Source organism: Pyxicephalus adspersus, chromosome 12 (genome assembly GCF_032062135.1).
Source record: "Pyxicephalus adspersus chromosome 12, UCB_Pads_2.0, whole genome shotgun sequence".
In the NCBI taxonomy this organism is placed as follows: Eukaryota; Metazoa; Chordata; class Amphibia; order Anura; family Pyxicephalidae; genus Pyxicephalus; species Pyxicephalus adspersus.
In genome coordinates this window covers 23,490,523-23,509,885 of record NC_092869.1, presented here as the reverse complement: position 1 = coordinate 23,509,885, position 19,363 = coordinate 23,490,523, and the positions used below count along the sequence as shown (strand labels likewise).

General features: G+C 38.3%; 2 protein-coding genes across 2 annotated transcripts in view; one reads left to right on the top strand and one right to left on the bottom strand.

Annotated features, from left to right (window-relative positions):
• Window positions 1-19,363, top strand: part of EXD2 (exonuclease 3'-5' domain containing 2) — a 77,452-nt gene that overhangs the window by 20,877 nt on the left and 37,212 nt on the right. The gene's annotated exons all lie outside the window — the stretch shown is intronic.
• DCAF5 (DDB1 and CUL4 associated factor 5) overlaps window positions 10,482-19,363 on the bottom strand; it is a 31,346-nt gene continuing 22,464 nt past the window's right edge. Inside the window, exons 7-9 of the mRNA XM_072428917.1 lie at window positions 15,169-15,235; window positions 13,560-13,687; window positions 10,482-12,633 (exon numbers count right to left, since the gene is read on the bottom strand). Of these exons, the coding sequence (XP_072285018.1) occupies window positions 10,930-12,633; window positions 13,560-13,687; window positions 15,169-15,235 (1,899 nt within the window). The 3' untranslated portion in view covers window positions 10,482-10,929. The remainder of the gene's footprint in view (window positions 12,634-13,559; window positions 13,688-15,168; window positions 15,236-19,363) is intronic.

Genomic DNA, 19,363 nt, shown 5'->3' with positions numbered 1-19,363 from the left:
TTATTGTCTACCAGGGCAAGTCACTTTTGGATTGAATTGAATATTTATGAAATCACTTGAATTTTGTAATTGAAATCTGAAAATTCTTTCATCAAGAAGATTGTTATATTAAACATTTGGACAATTGTTAATAACAGCAGCATTCGGCTGCTATGCACAGTGCCGTCTCAATGAAAGAACCAAGTAATTTCCATTATGTGCTATGATTTTGGTTTCTTGGCTGTTAGTGCTGGAATTGTATTTTGCACAGCAGGAGTAATAGAGCAAAGTAGAGTAAATCCACTGCTGACACTCAGGGTTTTGCCGTAATGTGCTAATGTTCTCAGCCTATTTGCACATTATGGCACACTTGCCTGCCAAAATGTCACCCCCACCCCATGTCAGAGCTGCAATGTTCCTCGTTGTGCCATTGCAACCGGTCATCTTTGCCCGGACTTCTTCTGGGTTTGAAGTCTTTAGTCATTTTAATGGTCAAGTGGGGATGATGTAGTTCTTGCATGTGTGGCTCGGAGTACACAGCAGAAAAAAAAGTTCTGACATAAACAGAAAGATCTATAGAAGGAGATATGTCATGGGCTCTTCTTCTGGTAAAAGACTTGTGGAGCACGGAGCTTGGTTGTAATTCTGACCTCTGCTATCCCCATTTCCACAAATTCCCCATAGTTGCATCTTTCTGGTGCAGGTGCATTAAATTACATTCATTGATAAACCTGCAGTGAATGATAAGTTATTTTCCTTCACTCACATTCACTGTTTTATACATATGGCCATTTTTATTAACTTTGATGGCTAAAAATTCTTGATAGCTTTCACTTTATTCCAAAAATAGAATGTAGTAGGAAAGCAACTACAAATTCAATGCCTATGGTGTCAACATTGAAGATGAATTTTTCCACAATGCCTATTGCTATAGAGGTGAATGAAAGCTTGCTAGTAAACAATTTCACTACTTATTTAGAATATGTACATAGTTTATTATTCATGATCTGGGCACTTGTTTACTTTAAAACACAGCTAACTAAAGCTACGTACACACTTCCAATTATTATCGTTGGAAAACGAACGACAAACGATCCTGCACGATATCTACGAACGATCGTATAGCACCGATCCTGCACATAGAGATAACGACACGATCGTTCGTAGATATTGTACACACAATAGATACGATCGTTTGAGCGATAGAGGAACTATGTGCACGACAGGAAAGTGAACGAACGTTCGTTCATTACGCATGCTCAGCCCATGGACGATCAACGAACGATCGCACACACGAACGATGTTCAACGATCGTCGTCCAATCCGATCCGCCGGTCCGGTCGTTCGTTTCCAACGACTTTCCTCGTTCGTCGGCGTCGTTGGTTACTTTTTTTCGAACGATTTTTGCCCAATCGATCGTTCGCCGTTCGTTTTGAACGATAAAAATTGGAAGTGTGTACGCACCTTTAGGGTGGTAATGACTATGTTTTACTAAGATTACTATTGTGTAGGTCAGAAAAGATGGTGACAAATTGAATATTAACTTATGTAAAAAATGACATGCGTGCAAAACGTTAAAAAACATCAGTATTAAATATATTTATTCAAAGGTTTAGTACTGGCCCTATAGAAACCCTGCATTGTCCCAATATGTTCATATATCATAATTGTTGGAATTGGTCTTGGTGCCCACATATAACATGGACAGATATTTCTGTAAAGTCTCCACTCAGGCTGGAAGGCAGAATAAAGTGACATAGTACATCCTATGAAGCAATACATAAGCCTTTTGACAGCCTATGAGAACTTCCTGATGTCATGTGAATGAAGGCATCCACGCATCCCTCCAGAAGTGCCTCCAAATTTCTCCCTGTAGTAGATTCTGCCATCATCTGTATCCATTGATATAACATAAACAGAATTACTATTACTTTTTATTTATAAAGCACCAACATATTATTAACCTCTTTGATGTTTTTTCTAATACTTTAATTGTCACAGAACACAACGCTGCTGTTCTGGGGGACAAGTCATGACAGCTGCCATTGCCGGATTCCTTGTTCCGGAGTAGGACCATTGCATTGTGTGATGCTGGAGGTGTATGCTTTGCTTTGGACCTTGCTGTGCATCTGAAAGTCAGACAGTGTGTCTGATTTACACATTTTATTAAAGCATGGTAATTGTTTACACTACACAGTGCTTAAATAAACTTATAAGTGTCATCCAGTTCACATTTACAGTTACTTTACTGCTGAATGCTGCCAATAAAAAATAATAATTGGCAAAGTCTCTATAGAAATAAAGAAGCTGAGGTGGTCGTTTTTTTTGGTGTTCCCATGCTGCTTTAAAGTGGAACCGAATTAAAAAAAAAGTATTGCAAAGAGCCAGGGTATTTATTGCAGAAGGGGCAGGCAATGTCTCTTATGCAATAAAATACACTTACGTGCCTGATTGAAATCTCTCTTGTCCACTAAATTGCCCATGCGCAGCTCGGCGTGCAATCCAAGAAATAACTGGACCTCTGTTTACATGCACAGGAGTTTTATCATGAAATCTGAGGACTGAAAATCCAGTTTTTTTAAAAAACACTGCAAATGGGCAGCTAAGTTAATTTTTCTGTTAACATTTTCTGTTCCTTTTGCAATAAAGAACTTACTCAATTTTTTTATGTTAACTTTTGTTCAGGAGGTTACTGTCCTGGGAGATATGTATTGTAATGTGTGTACACTATAGGTGGATTTTGATTAAATGATTGTATCGTTACAGCATGTACAGAATCGTGCACTATACCATTGTTCAAAATAATTGTGAATAATTGTTGATCGGTTGTTAATCGTTCGTTTTCTAACGATAAATATTGCATGTGTGTACCTAGCCTAAGTCCTAGAAATCAGCCTGCAGACAATGTCTAGAGAAAGCAAGGTTTGTACCGATTAAAGGGATGCAAAGGATGCCAGATTTCCTGCAAGCCTGGGTATCACTCTTCTAGCTATGCAGAAGGGAGGAGAGTGGGAAGCCTGCTGGGAGCTTCTCATCCATGTAAGGTAAGGTAATGCAGCCAAAGCTCAGCTTCTCCTAATATGGACATGCTCTCTCACCTCCATTGGATTGGCTCAGCCCTGGTGATGTCATAGGGTGTACAAGGAACAGGCTGCAGCAGCACTGTGCTGATAGACAGGGATCAATGGAACACATTGCAATAATCCATTGAGAGACGCCTAATGTTGTATATGTAAAGTAACCGTGCACATATCTTGTTAAAGCAAGGAAAGTGGGATAAAAGAAGTTTACACAATCTTGCGAATGAAATCCCTGTAATTCCTGCTGAGAAATATGTTGTAATACAGGGATTAGTGCCATGGCACAGTGGGATAAAAGCCTAGACGATTACTGCTTTAATAATGCCTACTGTAGTATTACGGGTGTAGCTGTAAGTGCTGCACGGAGGACTATAATTCCTCTAGTTCCCCAGATGGGACAATATTACCTGTGGGTGCACACCCAGATATTCTTTGTATTGAGAAAAACTTTTTGCTGAATAGTTCATCTATCTTGATGCTTCCATTGTTGCTAAATGATGCTTCCATTGTTGCAGGTACTTTTAAATGACCCTTGCTGCAATTCTTAATTTTGGGAAAAAAGACAACTGCAACATGAACCCATGGATGTGTCTAGAACCGTTTTCCAAACCAAGGTTGCATGATACCTTAGAGATCCTCCAGAGATTACTAGGAAATCTTTGAGCAATGAGCAGTTTGTGCCTCTCAGGTCAGTTTATTAGACACCAATGGTGATTTTGGCTATCTGTAACGATGATATTCTTCTTACAGACCATCATGCTAATATTATACTGTAAGTTGTGGATAAAGTAATTATAGCAGGGGGTCTCTGAAGACCTGAAAGTTATTTCAAGGGTTTGCCAATGTTAAAAAGGTTGAGATACACTGATCTAGACATCATGCTGGCCTAGGAACATGTGAACTATAAGGTCCTTTTCTGTACAAATTCCACTCCTGTGTGCTGTGATATTTATAACTAATTCCTAATGCCCAGATGTGCTAATAAAGGCAGAATGCAGTCTATTGTAAATACAGTACTACTGCAGTAATGTAGTGAAATAGGTATGGTGGGGCTATATTGCTCTGCATATTGGAGGCTGAATTCTAGGCAGATAAAAAAGACACATACCGTATTTTTTGCAGTATAAGACACACTTTTTCTTCCCCAAAACCGGGGTTTTGGGTGTGATAAAATAACTAAAATAATATACTCACCCGATACCCGATCCTGCGTGTGTCTCTGGCTGCAGCAGCGTGTGTCTCCTCTTCTCTCTGGCAGCAGCACGTGTCTTCTCCTGTCTGTAAAGCAGAGCGAAAGAAGCCGGCACAGCGCCACCTGCTGTTCCCTGTCCTAACTGCCGTACAGTGGAAAAAAAGCACAGAGTGATCAGAAAGGAATTTTGAATGACAGAGTGATCAGAAAGGGAATTTGAAAGGCATAGAGTGATCAGAAAGGGAATTTGAATGGCACATGAGTGATCAGAAGGGGAATACCGGTATGAATGGCACATGAGTGATCAGAAGGGGAATAATCTTTCAGAATCTTTTTTTCTAGATTTTCCTCCTTTAAAATTGGGTGCGTCTTATATTCCGGAGCGTCTTATAGGGCGAAAAATACGGTACATTAAGGGCCCATTTACATTAACACACACATTTTTTTTGAATGGGCTGCCAATGCCTGCTAATATGCCTAAAAATAACAATAATCTGCATTGCACTGCAAAAGAATGAAATGTACTTCATCATGCCAATGTCCATATTGGATGTAAAAGTCCTCAATGTATTTTAAATGGAAGTAGTGTAAGGTATGAGCCTCCTGTAGTCCCTGCACAGCAGTGCAAGGAGCCAATCAGTTTATGTGCTAACAAGAAGAATGCTGATAGAAAAGTGTAGAGCGAGAGATGAGCTCATCAGTGTTCTGCTTCTCCTTCCACTGTCCATTCACAGGCTCAGTTTAATTTAGGTTTAAAGGAGGTAGAATAAAAAATGCTGGCTAGAAGTCACTGGACAACAAATAGCAGTGTTGTTGTGGTGGCATGTATGGCATACAAAGCTGGAGATCTATTTGTGGGCAATGCATATCTGATATTGAGGGGCCACATGTTAGTTACAGGGAAAAGTATGCTAAGTACAATTTTTTGCAGTTGCTCAAATCTGTGCACCAGCTTGTCACTGTACCAGAAGTACCTGTAGAGTCTGATGGGCCTGAGCCTATAGAAATCCTTATCAATGCCAGCCTAACATGGGTAGGCCATCAATGCTTGCCTTGCCAAGGCCCCATTCTGCCTTTAACCATCTACGGCTACAGGATGTATAGAAGCATGCATCGTATTTCTTTTGCCCAGTAAATTATTTTGATGTGAAACCAAATTATCAATGTGTATCCTAATAACTGATAACTCAGTAATACTGAGAAAATTCCAACAAGAAAAGAATGCAGACTTCTGATCTGCTAATCTGATCAATCCAGGTATTACATGGAAGAGAATCCTGCTTGGCCTTTCTCCATGACCTGCTGGCTAAAACATCTGATGTACATGGAAGTGGTAACAGACATATTGCTGTGTATAACAGGGCACATCTGGTGAGGATTCCACTTGAAAGATTTCAGTAAGAAATTCCACACAAACCTCTAAAAGGGAGATTATGATAACAATACGAACGGCTTAGCTGTAGTCAGGGGCATAGTTCCCCAGAAGGTTTTAGCCAGTTGCTCTGCCCGGCTCCGAACACATTGATTTAGGCTAGTGAACAAAAAAAAGTGAATGTGATAATTCAACATGATGTCAAAGTATGAACAAACCAATGTGAGGATAGAAGAATAGAGAATGCCTGGTCACTCTCATATTGAAAAAATCTGCTTTTTAAATTGGAAATTATATGCAAAATGTAAACTAAATTTTTTTTTTACAGATGGTTTTGTTGTTGAACAATCTTCATTTTTAAGTGTAAGGTATGGATGATAGTTATCATTCCAGGAATTATTTTTTGCACAATTTAGTTATTCTGCTGTAATGACAGTGGGATCCCACTCTACCTGTAAGAATTAGAAAGTTAACATGAGAGGAGCAGTGGGTACTCCCACACATGGAAATAGGTTCAAAGGTGGGCAGCTGTAGAGCTGGGGACTCTCCCTCCTGGAACCTCCAAATGATAAAATTCTCACTATCACACTTCACCTAAATTATTTATTAATGGCCTGGGCCCTTAAGAAAAATATACTAATAATGTTCTAAATCTACAAATATGTGGTGACTGTGCTCAGGAATTAAACAGAATATCTGACATAATCCTTGGTCACTGTTCCTAAAATATGAGTGGTTTGCCTTGGCCCGGGATTAGCTGGACAGCAAGAATTATGGTAATACCCCATGCCAACTACATTTACAATCTTCTTAATAAAAAAATTTCTCAAAATGGTTTTGCTTGTTAGCCAACATTACAGGAGCTGCCATTATGAATTAAATGCAGTCATCATCTTTGAGTTTTTGATCGCTAACTGGTCATCTGGTCCCTACAAGGCATTTTGTGTTTATCTTATACAAGCCTGCAATTAAATGTTTTAAAACACTAAACAGACCAATCAAAAGGGAACATATAGTAAGCTTTAGCAGCCATATCCTTCCCTATTGATTACAAAATGTAAACTTTTAAAGTTCACATGACAAAATGTTTTCATCAGGTTTATATATCCAAAAGGTTTGTGTATTTGTATTGTGGGGTCAAGAAGCTGGACCAACAATAGTGCACAGTCTCCTGTTTCTGACTCCCAGGCAGACCAGAGTATTTAGCAGCACTGGGATTATATTACATAGCATTTATTTTCCCTTTACTGAAGACTATCAAATGTAGTCCCTCCAGTCCCCTCATCAAATAGTTTGCTAAATACACATGAAAATTATTGATCTGTCCAGCTCTTTCCGACAACACTTGTGAGAGTGTTATGTGTTTGTCCAGTACTGGAAAATAGTGTTATCTGGCTGTAGTTGGTGAATATACAGTTCCACATTATTAGACACAATCCTGCCTTTTATTTATAAAATTAACAGTGCAACAGAAAAATATTAAATCTGACCAACAATTAATTGTAATGGGATTGAACTGGCAGACATGCCTGATTGCCTTTGACATTGGAGACCAAACTGTCAATGGAAAGTCAACATCAGGGCAGTGATCTGGAGCATTGTTGTTATTTGGATTCTGTCCCAGTGATCACTATTTTAACCAATCATAGTAATCACTGTGTCAGATTAGAGATTAGAGTTATTCAGAGACAGATGATGTGTGCATATATCTATTTGAACTATTTGCAAATAACTATTTGAATAGTAAACCAGGGTTTCTGTGAAGCAGCATCTATAACCCTTCTAGTATCCATTAACATCTTCTACCACCACCAATAACCACACCCCCAGTGTAAGACTCTGCCAGGACATTTTATACAAAAAAGATGTAATTTATTAGGTAAAAAAATGCTTACTAATACAAAAGGAGTGCACAAATGGGTGTTCAGGAAACACCTGAAGGATCTATACCATGCTGGTATCAGAAAGGGACGATGAAGACAATGTAGGCGTATATACACATTTTTTTCTGCACTATACAACCACAGGTTCAGGGATACCCGATTGTAACAATTCATTAAGCCAATGGCAGGTGCCACCTCAGATCGGTATAGTATAGATGCCTTGGCTAAATTGGGGATTACTCACAAGCCTTCCAACTCGACTCTGCAAAACAAAGTTAAAAAAGAGCAAAACAAGAAAGGCCTAAACTTAGACGTAAGTATCCTATGTTTCCAGGGTTGTGTATCACAAGTATATACGAACTACATGTCCACAACAAAGTGGAAAGATAAAACTATCAGCAGAGACACTGGTTTTCACGAAAGACTACCAGGTCATAATTCTTAGAAGATAGCCAAGAAAAGGATAAATAACTTTCTGATGGGTCAAAATCTGCATTCAGGTTCGTCCTGAGGTATATGCCAGGCAACTTTTCAACTAACAAGAGCTGGTTTAGTTAGTCAACAACTGGAAGCAAAACAAGACCAACACCAGGAACATCACCCTAGGCAACACTTAGAGTGCTAGAGCGAGACTGCAATAGAAAGAGGAGAGATGACCTGAATAAACGAAGGTAAAGGAAGGCCAACCTGATCTGAGGTTATTTAGGAATTGCTGGCAAATGTTAAGCTAAATGTGCAGTAGGGATAAAAATGTTATTAGGCATCCTTAATCATGACATTAAGGGATTGACCTGAAGAAATGGTAACCTCGAAAAGCCAAACCGTTCAGAAGCTTTTTGGACGCAAAATCTGTAAAGCAGCGTCATACCCAAAGTGATGTATACGTATATGAACAAATGAGGCATGCTGTTAATAAGCAAAAGTCATTTAATAAGCAGAAATATTATAAGGCTTTGGGCATTAGCCCTAAAAACTTGAAAAGTGAAGGAATTAATGGCTTTGTGTGGAGATCTTGGTGAAGAATTTTTACCCACACAACCATAGAGAAAAGTATTTTGTTTCCAAATGGAATCAAGTTCAATAAACATTTGGAAGGTGTTAAAGATATAGGAGTGTTTTCAAACTCCATAGAAGAAGAACCTTAAAAAGCTGTTGCAATAGGGTTTTAGCTAACTGTGGGCATCTAAAAGACCCAAAAATGTAATCATTTGACTGATCCTCCAGTGGTGTGCATTCGTGTAAGCTAAGATGAGCCAAAATTACAGCAAAAAACAGACTCCACAAAAATCCTTGCAGAGATGAAACGGACTCTGAATCTGATAGTGTCGCTAAAGACAAAGGCCCAGAAGTCTCCAAGACCCATGGCAAATAAGAAATGGAATCTACTGAGGAGGGGAAAATAGTAACCTCTTAGGTTAAAGTTAGAAACTGGGATAAACTGAGCATAAATGTTTGGTGGATCCTAGCATTAGCCTCGGCTGACAAAGTGGGCATCGAGCTGCACACAGAAGAGCTAAGGAGTCCCAGAATTATTGGAAGAAGGCAAATTGGGATAATCCTGTTGCAGCGGAACTGTCCCACTGTCCTAAATAAGACATGTTGCTACTGCACAACGTTGGGGTGACAGTGCCAATTCCCAAACCAATTACTCTATTTTCTGGTAGAAAATGGCAGGAAACGGAGTTTTTTTTTTAAGGCACTTAAAGACCTAATTAGAGAACCCCTTGGTTTTTGGTTAGCGAGTGTATTTAGAGATAAGGGAAATGTCATTGGCTCTGGAATTAGGAAGCGCTCCATGGCTAACTTTTTAGTATGGGGGTCTGGAACATCCCTTACATAGAACCCAGTGCTCAAAAGACCCTCTCAGGCTATCCCCACATTTCCCAATGCAATTCAGACAGACCAGATGTAGACTACTCCTGATTCTAAAAAAATATGGAATTGAAAAAACCAAAGTGATAGAATAAAAAAAAAAGTATTTTTGCAATCAGCAGATTTACAATCCTTCCGTAGACAGCCGAATAGGTACAAGACTGTAGGTAAAAAACTTCTTAGGTTCCTTAAAGGATGAGAAGGCATTTAGTATTTACATAAAGATTTAGATTCTGGGCTACTGGAATGCTTTGGAGACCATCTAAAAGATAAGCGGTTCTCCTAATCTTGGCTGCCTTGGGAATTTCCTTGTACGCCAATGGTGGTAGGGCAACTACCAAGTTAGTCCTTTGGGGCCACTTGTAACCACTACAAATTATTTGTTCACTTCTGTTAAGGATCAGTAATCAGGATCTGGAGGTGAACAAGAAAAACATATGATAATATTGAATGAAAAAAATAGGGAGGTATAAATGGAAGAAATCAGTTGAATTGACAAGTCAGTTTTTTATGAATTCTGTGTTTTTGCTGTAGTACAGTACAGTTCCTTGGATCTTGTTAATCTCTTTCAGCACTATGTGGTCAATTCCTTAGCATGACACATAAACATCACCAAATTTAAGAAGTAGTGTAAAGATTTTCAAAGCACAAATGTGGAAAGTGTTGGTCCCCTTAATGTGACCCATCCAGTGATACAGGTTGTTGTAAGTGCTTTTTGCTTACTCTCTCCTGTTACAGTCAGTTTTCCACTTCAAAGACAGCTGTGAAAAATCTGTGTAAAAATTGACATGAATTAGAACGTCTGATCTCTAGGTAAAGCAAGTCTACCTGGCCACAATAATATAATCTCCTTTTCTTGACGATGAAATTTGTATATAGATTTTTCATGGCCGCTGTCTAAGGATTGGTAGAAAGCTGTGACTGCACAAAGAGAGCAATAAAAAGCCTCTAAACAGTTTACCAACTAAAGGGAGGCATGTTTCACTTTAATTTCCTTAATACACTTCCATGTGCACACCAATGGTGCTCACCAATTTACTAATAGCTCTGTAGTATATGTAATCAACTATTATCTCCAGAATTAAATCTGAAAAATACACATGTGAAAAAAAAATGTTTTCTTTAATTTGATGGGTATTTCCTAAAGTTAATGTCACAAATATCCAGATCTAATCAAGTGTTTGCTTTGGCAATGTACAGAAAAAAAATAAAAATATTTAAAGAATGTTACATTTTTCATATTGTTTGCCAATGCACTGCATCACTTCCACACAAACAGAAGGTGATACGCAGTAAGAACCAATATTGTATCTGTAGCCATAGAGGTGAGTCATCCTGGCAGAAGCCAGCTCTCTCTCAAGTCTTAATGTAAAGGGAAATCAACCAATACATAAAAACAGATTAAAGAAAACACTGATTCCTTTAGTGCAAACTAAATATTGGCTATGCCCCATAAAGCCAAACACATGGTGGCTTCCGCAATCAAGCGCTTATAGCCTCAGATTGTACACACATTTTAAGGTCTCTTCAAAGACATGAAGAAAAGTGAACTTAGAATTTCATTTTCTTTTCAGGAGAAGAACTTTCAGATTCTTCCTGCCATTGTCTCTTCAGTCCACTTGGAGGCTGCTGCAAACCCCCTGAGTCTGTATGACATGTGACGTTATCTTTGGTACCCCTACTAGAGCCCACTTCAGTTACACACATGCCTTTGTGCAGTGATGCCTGAGCAGAGTTGGTAGTCTCCAAGTTAGAGCAACTATGACAGCACCTTCCTGACTGTTCACCATTATTCTGTCCAGTGCTATTACAGTCTGTGGAATGAGGGTGCAAATGACCATTACTTTGATGATTATTACAAGGAAAATCTGCCCCCTCATCTTCCATTTCACCCTCCTGGGTTCTTATATTGTCTGTGCTATTCTCAGAACAAGAGGATTGCTGGTTTATTGTTAGCTGATGTGACTCTGTGCTAGTTTTTGTCGCACTAGTCTCATGCTGATCACAGGAATCATCTGAACAAGACGTGTGGACAGCAGTTCCATTTACCTTTTTAGTTTCTGAAAAGCAGTCTATTGACCCTGTGTCTTGGGAGGAGTTCTCTAGTTCCTCCAACCAAGAATGAGGTTCAGACTGGTGCTTCTTATGAAGGTTAAGGCTTTCTAATAAGAAGTCTTTACGCACAAGTTGTTGTTCACCATCACTGGAATGGTTTTTGAGTTCAAGGGGAACTGATACATGGTCTACTATATTTGAAGGTGGTAATGTGCTACTCCTTCCACTAGTTCCTGGTCTCACATCCTCACTGTCGCCATCACCGGTGGAAGTATCTCCGTCTTTACCTTTAGAATAAGATATATAGGAATACTGAAGCCATTTGTAGGCTTTGTAGATTTTTCTTTCTACAGAGTCTATGCTGGAACACAGTGAAGATTTTCTGTCTACCTCCCTAGAACCTCTTGTGTCAGGTGAGGATTCCGCAGAAGTTGAAACATCATCTAATGTGATTTGAGGATAATCATATACATCCTCACCAATTAGGGCAGCTGGACTTTCTGTATTAGGTTTAGTCTTTTCTTCCTTATTTATTTTCTTTTGCTGCCTTAATGCATTGCGTTGTCTCATTGAGACCCTACGTTCATTAAGATTGTCTTCTTCATCACTGCTACTGCTGCTGCTACTAGATTGTTCTTCCTCAGGACTTGGGGAACGGGGACGAGGAAAAGGTTCACCCTCTGCTTCTGTTTCACAAGCATTGTCCTCAGAGTCAGAGTTGTTTGACATGGCTGACAGTCGTTTGTCTTGATACTTTCTCAAGGCCAGTAGTCTTAACTTTTGGGATGTGAGCCCTGGCCTAGTTGAAGGTGATTCTGATGATCTTTGCGACTCTCCTGCATGAACAGCATCATCAGATTCTCCTGGAATTTGTGCTGGTGAAGAAGGTAATGAGGTTGAGGACTCAGAATCACTATAAGCGGAACGTTCACTGACTCCAGGGTGGAGCTGTAAAATTGTGCTGTCGCTGTCAGAGTCAGAGCTCCAACCTTCTATCTCCCTTCGCACCAGTGAATCAAAGAAGGCCATCATTCGGGGGTCTTCATGGACAGACTGGTTGGCATAATCATGTGACAAACCACTTCCGCTGTTGAGCACAAGCCCAATGTATTCTTCGTGGGTGTACAGACTTCGAGAGTCATCCTCTATTTCTCCATCAAGGTCTCCAGTACAGTTTGGTTGTTTATAAGGACTCCAAACCTGCAAGATAAATAAAAGATTTCCCTTAATTGCAAACAAAAGTAAATGCAATGTAAACATACATTCAAAAAAAATGTACAGTATGTACAAATCCAAACCTAACCCTAGCTACAATCATACAATCACTTTATTTGGCTGATTAGTCATAATAAAGTCCAGTCCAGATAGGGAAAAAGTAAAAAATACAATGCCTTTTTAGCTAAAATAAACAATCAGCTCTTGCTCCAATACTCACCCCATCTCCAGCAATGTCCCTCCTCCAATTTGCCCTTGCAGTGTGCATTAGTACATGTTTTTCAAGGTTTAATAATAGCCCATGTCATTTTACCCAATACATGAGAGTCTAGAAAACATCATTAAACTGACAAATGCCCAGCAGCAGTGTATAAAACAAAAGAAAAACACATATAGAAATACAGGAGCTTTCTAAGAGGCTGGGGAGGAGGGCACCAATCTGGTATTTTTTTTTTACTGTACATGCTGAATACGCTGAGAATTTGAAGTGACAAATAAAAAGGGTGAAAGACCTTAGGAAGGGATTGCTCAAATGCAAAGTTTTTTGGATTATGCTACCTTTCCCAAAGACACTTAACTTTAAGGGTGGTTTGAACAGATTTTGGTTGGTTTTGGTTTAAAGTGCCCTTATCGTTTACAACCTGAATAACTAGGAGCATGAACACTAATGCTGTATTAGAACAAACAAGACTCTCAGTTGACAAGTGGCTTGACCAGACTGCAAATCTCAAGGTCAAATAACACTTTTGCGTGGACAGACCCTTAATAACCCTAAAAATTATACCTTGTGGAGGACCACATAGAACAGGTGAATTTTTATGTATACCAAAAAGTATACCTACTATACATAGACATAAATGTTATGAACAATGCTTAGTATATATAATTATTATTATTTTTTTGCCTCTCACCTTTATAATCTTTTCAACACCTGAAGAACATATCATGTAAGTGTCTGGGTTGAATCGAACTTGATTTACAATTGACCGGTGTCCCTTCAGTACCATAAAAGCACCATTTACAACTCTTCCTGGTCCACCTACAAGAAGATATGAACATTGATATAACATCATGTTATAAATGTAAAGAAGCAGCATGCTGTAATGGATTAACATATTGGAACATGTATGTACCTATCCAGCTCCTGAATACCTCTAAGATACATGAACAATACTGGAGAAATCCCTGTTTTGTTCTAGGTGTATATTCATGGTGATTGTGATATCTGGGGTTTATTCCAAATCATATTGCACTCAACAGATGCAATAGTCTCCTTTGTTTAGGAAGATATTAACCTATGTGTGCTTGCAGGTCTTTTACACTACTTGGTTATATAATCTGCTATATGTTGTCTATGAAGCTGTACAGGTGGAAAAACTAAGCTAGCTTTTTGTAAAACACAAAAATTTAGTGTTGGTGTGAATCATTTTATGCTTTTCATGTCTGAAGAATGGCAAATTAATTACAGAAACAATCTGTGCATCATACTATAGGCTAGCTAGCATTACCACTAGCAAAATCTCCAGAAAGAGATGTCATTAGATTCTGGTTAGAAGGCAATCCAGATGTCAGATCTGGATTGCCTAAACACTAACACACTAAAATTAAATAAATATATGCAAGACAAGACCACAAAAAGACTGCGGTTATGTCTTCAAATGCCATCATGAATGTTCAGGAAAACAATTTTACAATATTCAGCTGGTACATGTCAGCATAGTAATGTCTTGTGCAAGCCATTTGCAGACACCACTGTGTACAGGAGTAAATTTTCAGAAGGTTTAAAATCATTAACTTTCCCAGATCCTGTTGTAAGGCTAAGTGAATACTCACTCAACACCAGAGTCTAGACGGGGATGGGGCGGGGTGGTTAGTAAATAATGAAATCCTGAAATCTGTATTCACTGCTTTAGCTAATCAGGATGGAGATATTCCAAAAGCACTTTGTAATGGATTAATAAATAAGACAGTGAAAGAAATAAATCAATTTTACACAAACTCACAAATGTAGTGACAAATTGTAAGCTCGGCATGCTATAGTAAAAATGCATTGTTATTGGTTGATATGGACAGCCCTGTTTTGCCTTCGAATGACATGTTTACCCATGAACAGATCTCTCATTAATATTAAATACTTTATGCTTCTGCCTGGAGGCAGCATTTGTCTGTTGTTATTATTGACAAAAATATGCATTCATTATCAGTAGTAATAACAGATAAACCTGCACATATTTACAATATAATAGGTAAGAAAAGTAAAACAAGATGATGTTATATGTAAAAAGAGGCAAGTCATCAAAAGTAGGAAGCAAAAATTGCTTGTTTTGTGCCTGCAAGTTCCTGGATTGGAAACGTAATCAACAGGTGAAAGGCAAACCCTACTCACAAGTGAGAGGTAATCTAGTTTTTATGACAGTTTAGAGTACAGGTGCATAGCTGACTATGACCTATAAACTCCAAGCACATGCTGGCACTTCCCGAGTGACATGAAAGAGTCTGTAGACAATTATATTCACACACCTGCTTCTGGGCTGGATGGGATCTTCCACATGTATAAGTTGAAGTCATCGGAGCCGGACAGAATGTACTAAAACAAAAGCATATTGGTAATTTATAAAAAATAAGTTTCCAAACAAATATTTGCCACAACTTACATTGAGCACATTTTTAAAGGTGGAAATGTTGTCTATAGTAACCAATCAATCTGTGTAGAGAATTAAAGAATTTTATAAAGGTGTCCAGGAGCAGTTAACTGCTGCAACTCCATAAAGAAGTTCGGAAAAACGACACACTGCTTCCAACTGCAAGCAAACACCTTCACAAGCATTTACATACACCTACGTTGGCAGGTATTGCCGATCCCAGATGCCAAGCGGTTTCCAGTGCACATCTGGGAGCAGTAAACCCTGCTTTTTTTTTTACCACTAGTCTGAGTTCAACATAAAAACTGAGATTTGTAACATATTGTGTTTTTGCAGTAGAAGGCAATAAAGTACAAATACAATGTAATAATTCCCACAGCCTGCAATGAAATATATTTAGTCATTAGATGTTACATGGACTTGCATACTACTATACATCTCTTTTACATAACACAGACCAGTTACATTTCACTTTCCGTGTACAAAAATTTTTTTGTCTGCTGAACGTGTACTAAATAAATTCAATGACATCATCCAGACAATTTGAAAAATTTCCCAAAGGACTTGTTGCTTCCTAATTCAAGTTATGGGGTTTGCAGATTTCAAATGCGTAGGAGCTGGAGCAATCTCAGGAGATTTAACCTGTCCAGTCCTACAACAAATTAACAAGTTTTGGATGTGTCACAACTAATTTGTCACACACATATAATTAAAAGAGCTGACATATCCGAGTTTTAGCTGTATGTAGATGTCAGTGTTATTGGATCTGTTTGTATGCGGAGACCATTACTAGGGAGTTTTGGTTTCCCTTTTGGATAAATCAAATATATTCTTTTTGTTAGAGCCAGGAGCACAGCTGGGAAGTATGACAGGGAGATCTCTCCACTGGGGTCCCCAAGAAACAGTCATTGATTGCTTTTGGAATATCTTCCACCAGTTTTGGTTGGGACTGTGCACTTACAAGCATTTTGATCGAAGATGATAGTAAAGAACTTGTGATCTTTAGTTATGTATGTATATACCTGCTGAGTGCCTTAAGATATCAGTAGCTGTCCACAAAACATAAAAGAATTTTAGGCCTTGTTTACATGGATGTTATTCCTAAATGCTTAAAAACAACAATACAGTGCTTGTATGCGCTTTACACCATAAACACCTATTAACAACCCAACAAATCACCTTATTGGTTGCAATAGGTTCACAAAATTTATTCAGTTTAGGTAACAGAGCTTTGCCCTGTAGTTAAAAGACAAGGTTGATACTCAAATCTATCCTTTATATGCCTTTGAAAATGCTTTAATTTGTAGCTCTACTGCCATAGCTGTTTCCAAAATGGTCAATGAGGTTTAAAAAATGTACCTTTAATGTAACTACCTTACTCCCTAAACATCTATAATATACATACATTTATGATTCAAGGCCATTCTTGTTCCTCTAAGCAAAAAAAAATGCAAATGCCACTCTTCAGGTAAATATATGGCTTTGAGCACTTGTCCTACCAGCTATTCAGTAATATTTAGTTTAATGCTTCATTGTGTAGACTGACAGGTTTAACACCCTACATCTGTATGAAGAGACCCTCGGGCTACGCATACCACAGATCGAGAAACAACACTATATATCTGATTCTAATAGGCGGCATTTTAAGTATTTCATTTTCATTTTCTGTAATAATGTGTCTAAACTTGTATAACATAATAAACAAACACTGACTGGATGGACTAATATGTATTTGTATTCACACACAATACTATTTCATGTACAGCGCTGTTTATTATGTTGGCGCTATATAACACATGCATAATAATAATACTCTCTCCCATCTGCCTGCTTACCTTCTGAGGACAACTCACTAATTTAGATATAAAATTTTTCACTTTGCTTTAATTGATCCTACTGTCAAACACATAGAGCTAATTAGCCATGTTTAGGTAACAACCTAAAATCGCTTTGCATAGGTCACAGGTTGAAACAGTTCACAAATATTATTTTAGTTTTGGGTAGGAAAAAGCTCTGGTAAAACTAGTAGTAACATTTATAAAACCAGGGAGATTTCAAATGTCACTGAACTACATACTACTTATAAAATCATATTAAATTGCATAGAAAATGCTACAAAATTTTTTGAAAACGCCAGTCCTGTAGGTTTAGGAAGCCAAAATAATGAATTATCAAGATGAAATTTAGAAACAAGGAAATATATCTAAAACTGAAAAACAAAATCAGACTTTTGTAAACTCACAGAAAGCTGGAGGGATAGAAATATACATTCTTTAACATATTGAAAAGCTTATACATTGTCTATCCGAATTATCTATCTGTGAACAGATGTTTTATATTACCATATTTCTCTTTACTGTTCTGTATCGCTTGTTTTTCTCTTAATAAAAACCTAATTTGCAAATTAAAAAAAATATAAAGCTCACATATATTTTATCTGTATAATTGGCCATTTTCCTGGAGTTCAGCTTTAACTCAAAGAATCCTAAGAGCCTATTTAGAAGTGTTTTCATCCCAGATTAAACTAACGTTATCCAATGGATTCAAACAGATGCGGGTATAAACTTTTACTCTCAATTCACACATTTTGTAATATTATCCAGGGAGAAAAATATGTGAATTTTGGGTAAAAGTTGGGTAAACCAATCCAAGTGCAGACAAGCATGTAAACTGCATAGAATCCTTGTCTTACTTATCAATATCCTACAGGGAGAACCTTCAACTTGAAGCCTCCAGATTTTTCTTTCTTCTATGGAGAAGAGTACAGGGCATGATCTATGTGTGTACCACAGTTTGCACCAGTAATGGATTGTGGTGAATCCCAACTCTCATACAAGGTGCGTGAGAACAGGCCGATATCTCCTGACCTGTTTTTTTCAAGCAGATATCTGCCCGCCAGCCTCGATGCACTCCATAGAACCTGATGCATCCATACCACACATCTAAAAATAAATGTTATGCTTTGAAGATCAAAATATTTGTATGTAGATCCTGCCATTCAGATTTAATTATAAACTGTTAGCAGTAACAAAAGGATCAAGTAAGTCATCAGCTGAGCAAATTGTGTACACAAGCCCTGCACATTCCATGGGCGGTACAGATGCCCCAGGATAACAAATCCTTTTACCTTCTGCCTTTCAAACCCCGAGGGCAGTCGGGTGCTGACAGACTGTTTGATATGAACTGTGAGCATGTGTTGCTACAGGGAGATGTCTGGAAGGAATGTTAACAGAAGCCATGAAACCGAGTCTTGCTATCATTTCACAAGGGCCACATTTCTTTACTGAAAGCAATTAGAGGGGTTGGGAAGCCTCCAGGCACTGGTAGGCAGAAAGCTGCCTTACATGGAAGCATATCACAGAAGGGATCAGGGCTATGTCAAACCTAGAAGGTGACTGCTAAATCACTGGGGCCGGCTAGGAGAGGACACAATGAAAAATACTGGTCTTTTGCAACATAGAAGAGCACATATCCGCACATTGAAGGCTCTCATCTTCTCATTGCACATTACTATCCAGATTGACAGAGATAATAAATGAGCATGATATCTAGGCCAATGTTCCATGAGCTGTAATCCATAAGCATGCTAAGTATGGGATTGTGCTGCTGAAGATATTCATTGTAGGTGCAGGGATCAGAAATTCTTCTCATAGAAGGAGTTAAGAATCTCCCCTCGTCTGCCCGTTTACAGTAAGACTGTCATCTGGCTTTGTGCATGTATCATTTAGCCTGAAGGTAAAAGGTGCATTCCTCATTTGCTCCTACTGAAATATAACAAGAACATAAGTTGTGGGAAGTGAAGGAACACCACAAAGCAGTGTTGTGGTTACATAGTCTGGGCCCGAGATTAATGAACAACGTTACTCGAACAGAAGTAGATGCAGACATAAAAATTTACAGGAACACGTCTAACACACATTAATAAATCTCCTGAATATAATCACCGGGGATATTGTATTGCTCCAGAAGGAGACATCTGTTATAAGAAAACTGTTGAAATCTTTGTAAATGAAACATACATAAGATAAGAGCACCCTGTTATGTTATATGGCTGCATTACATAAGGGAGGAAG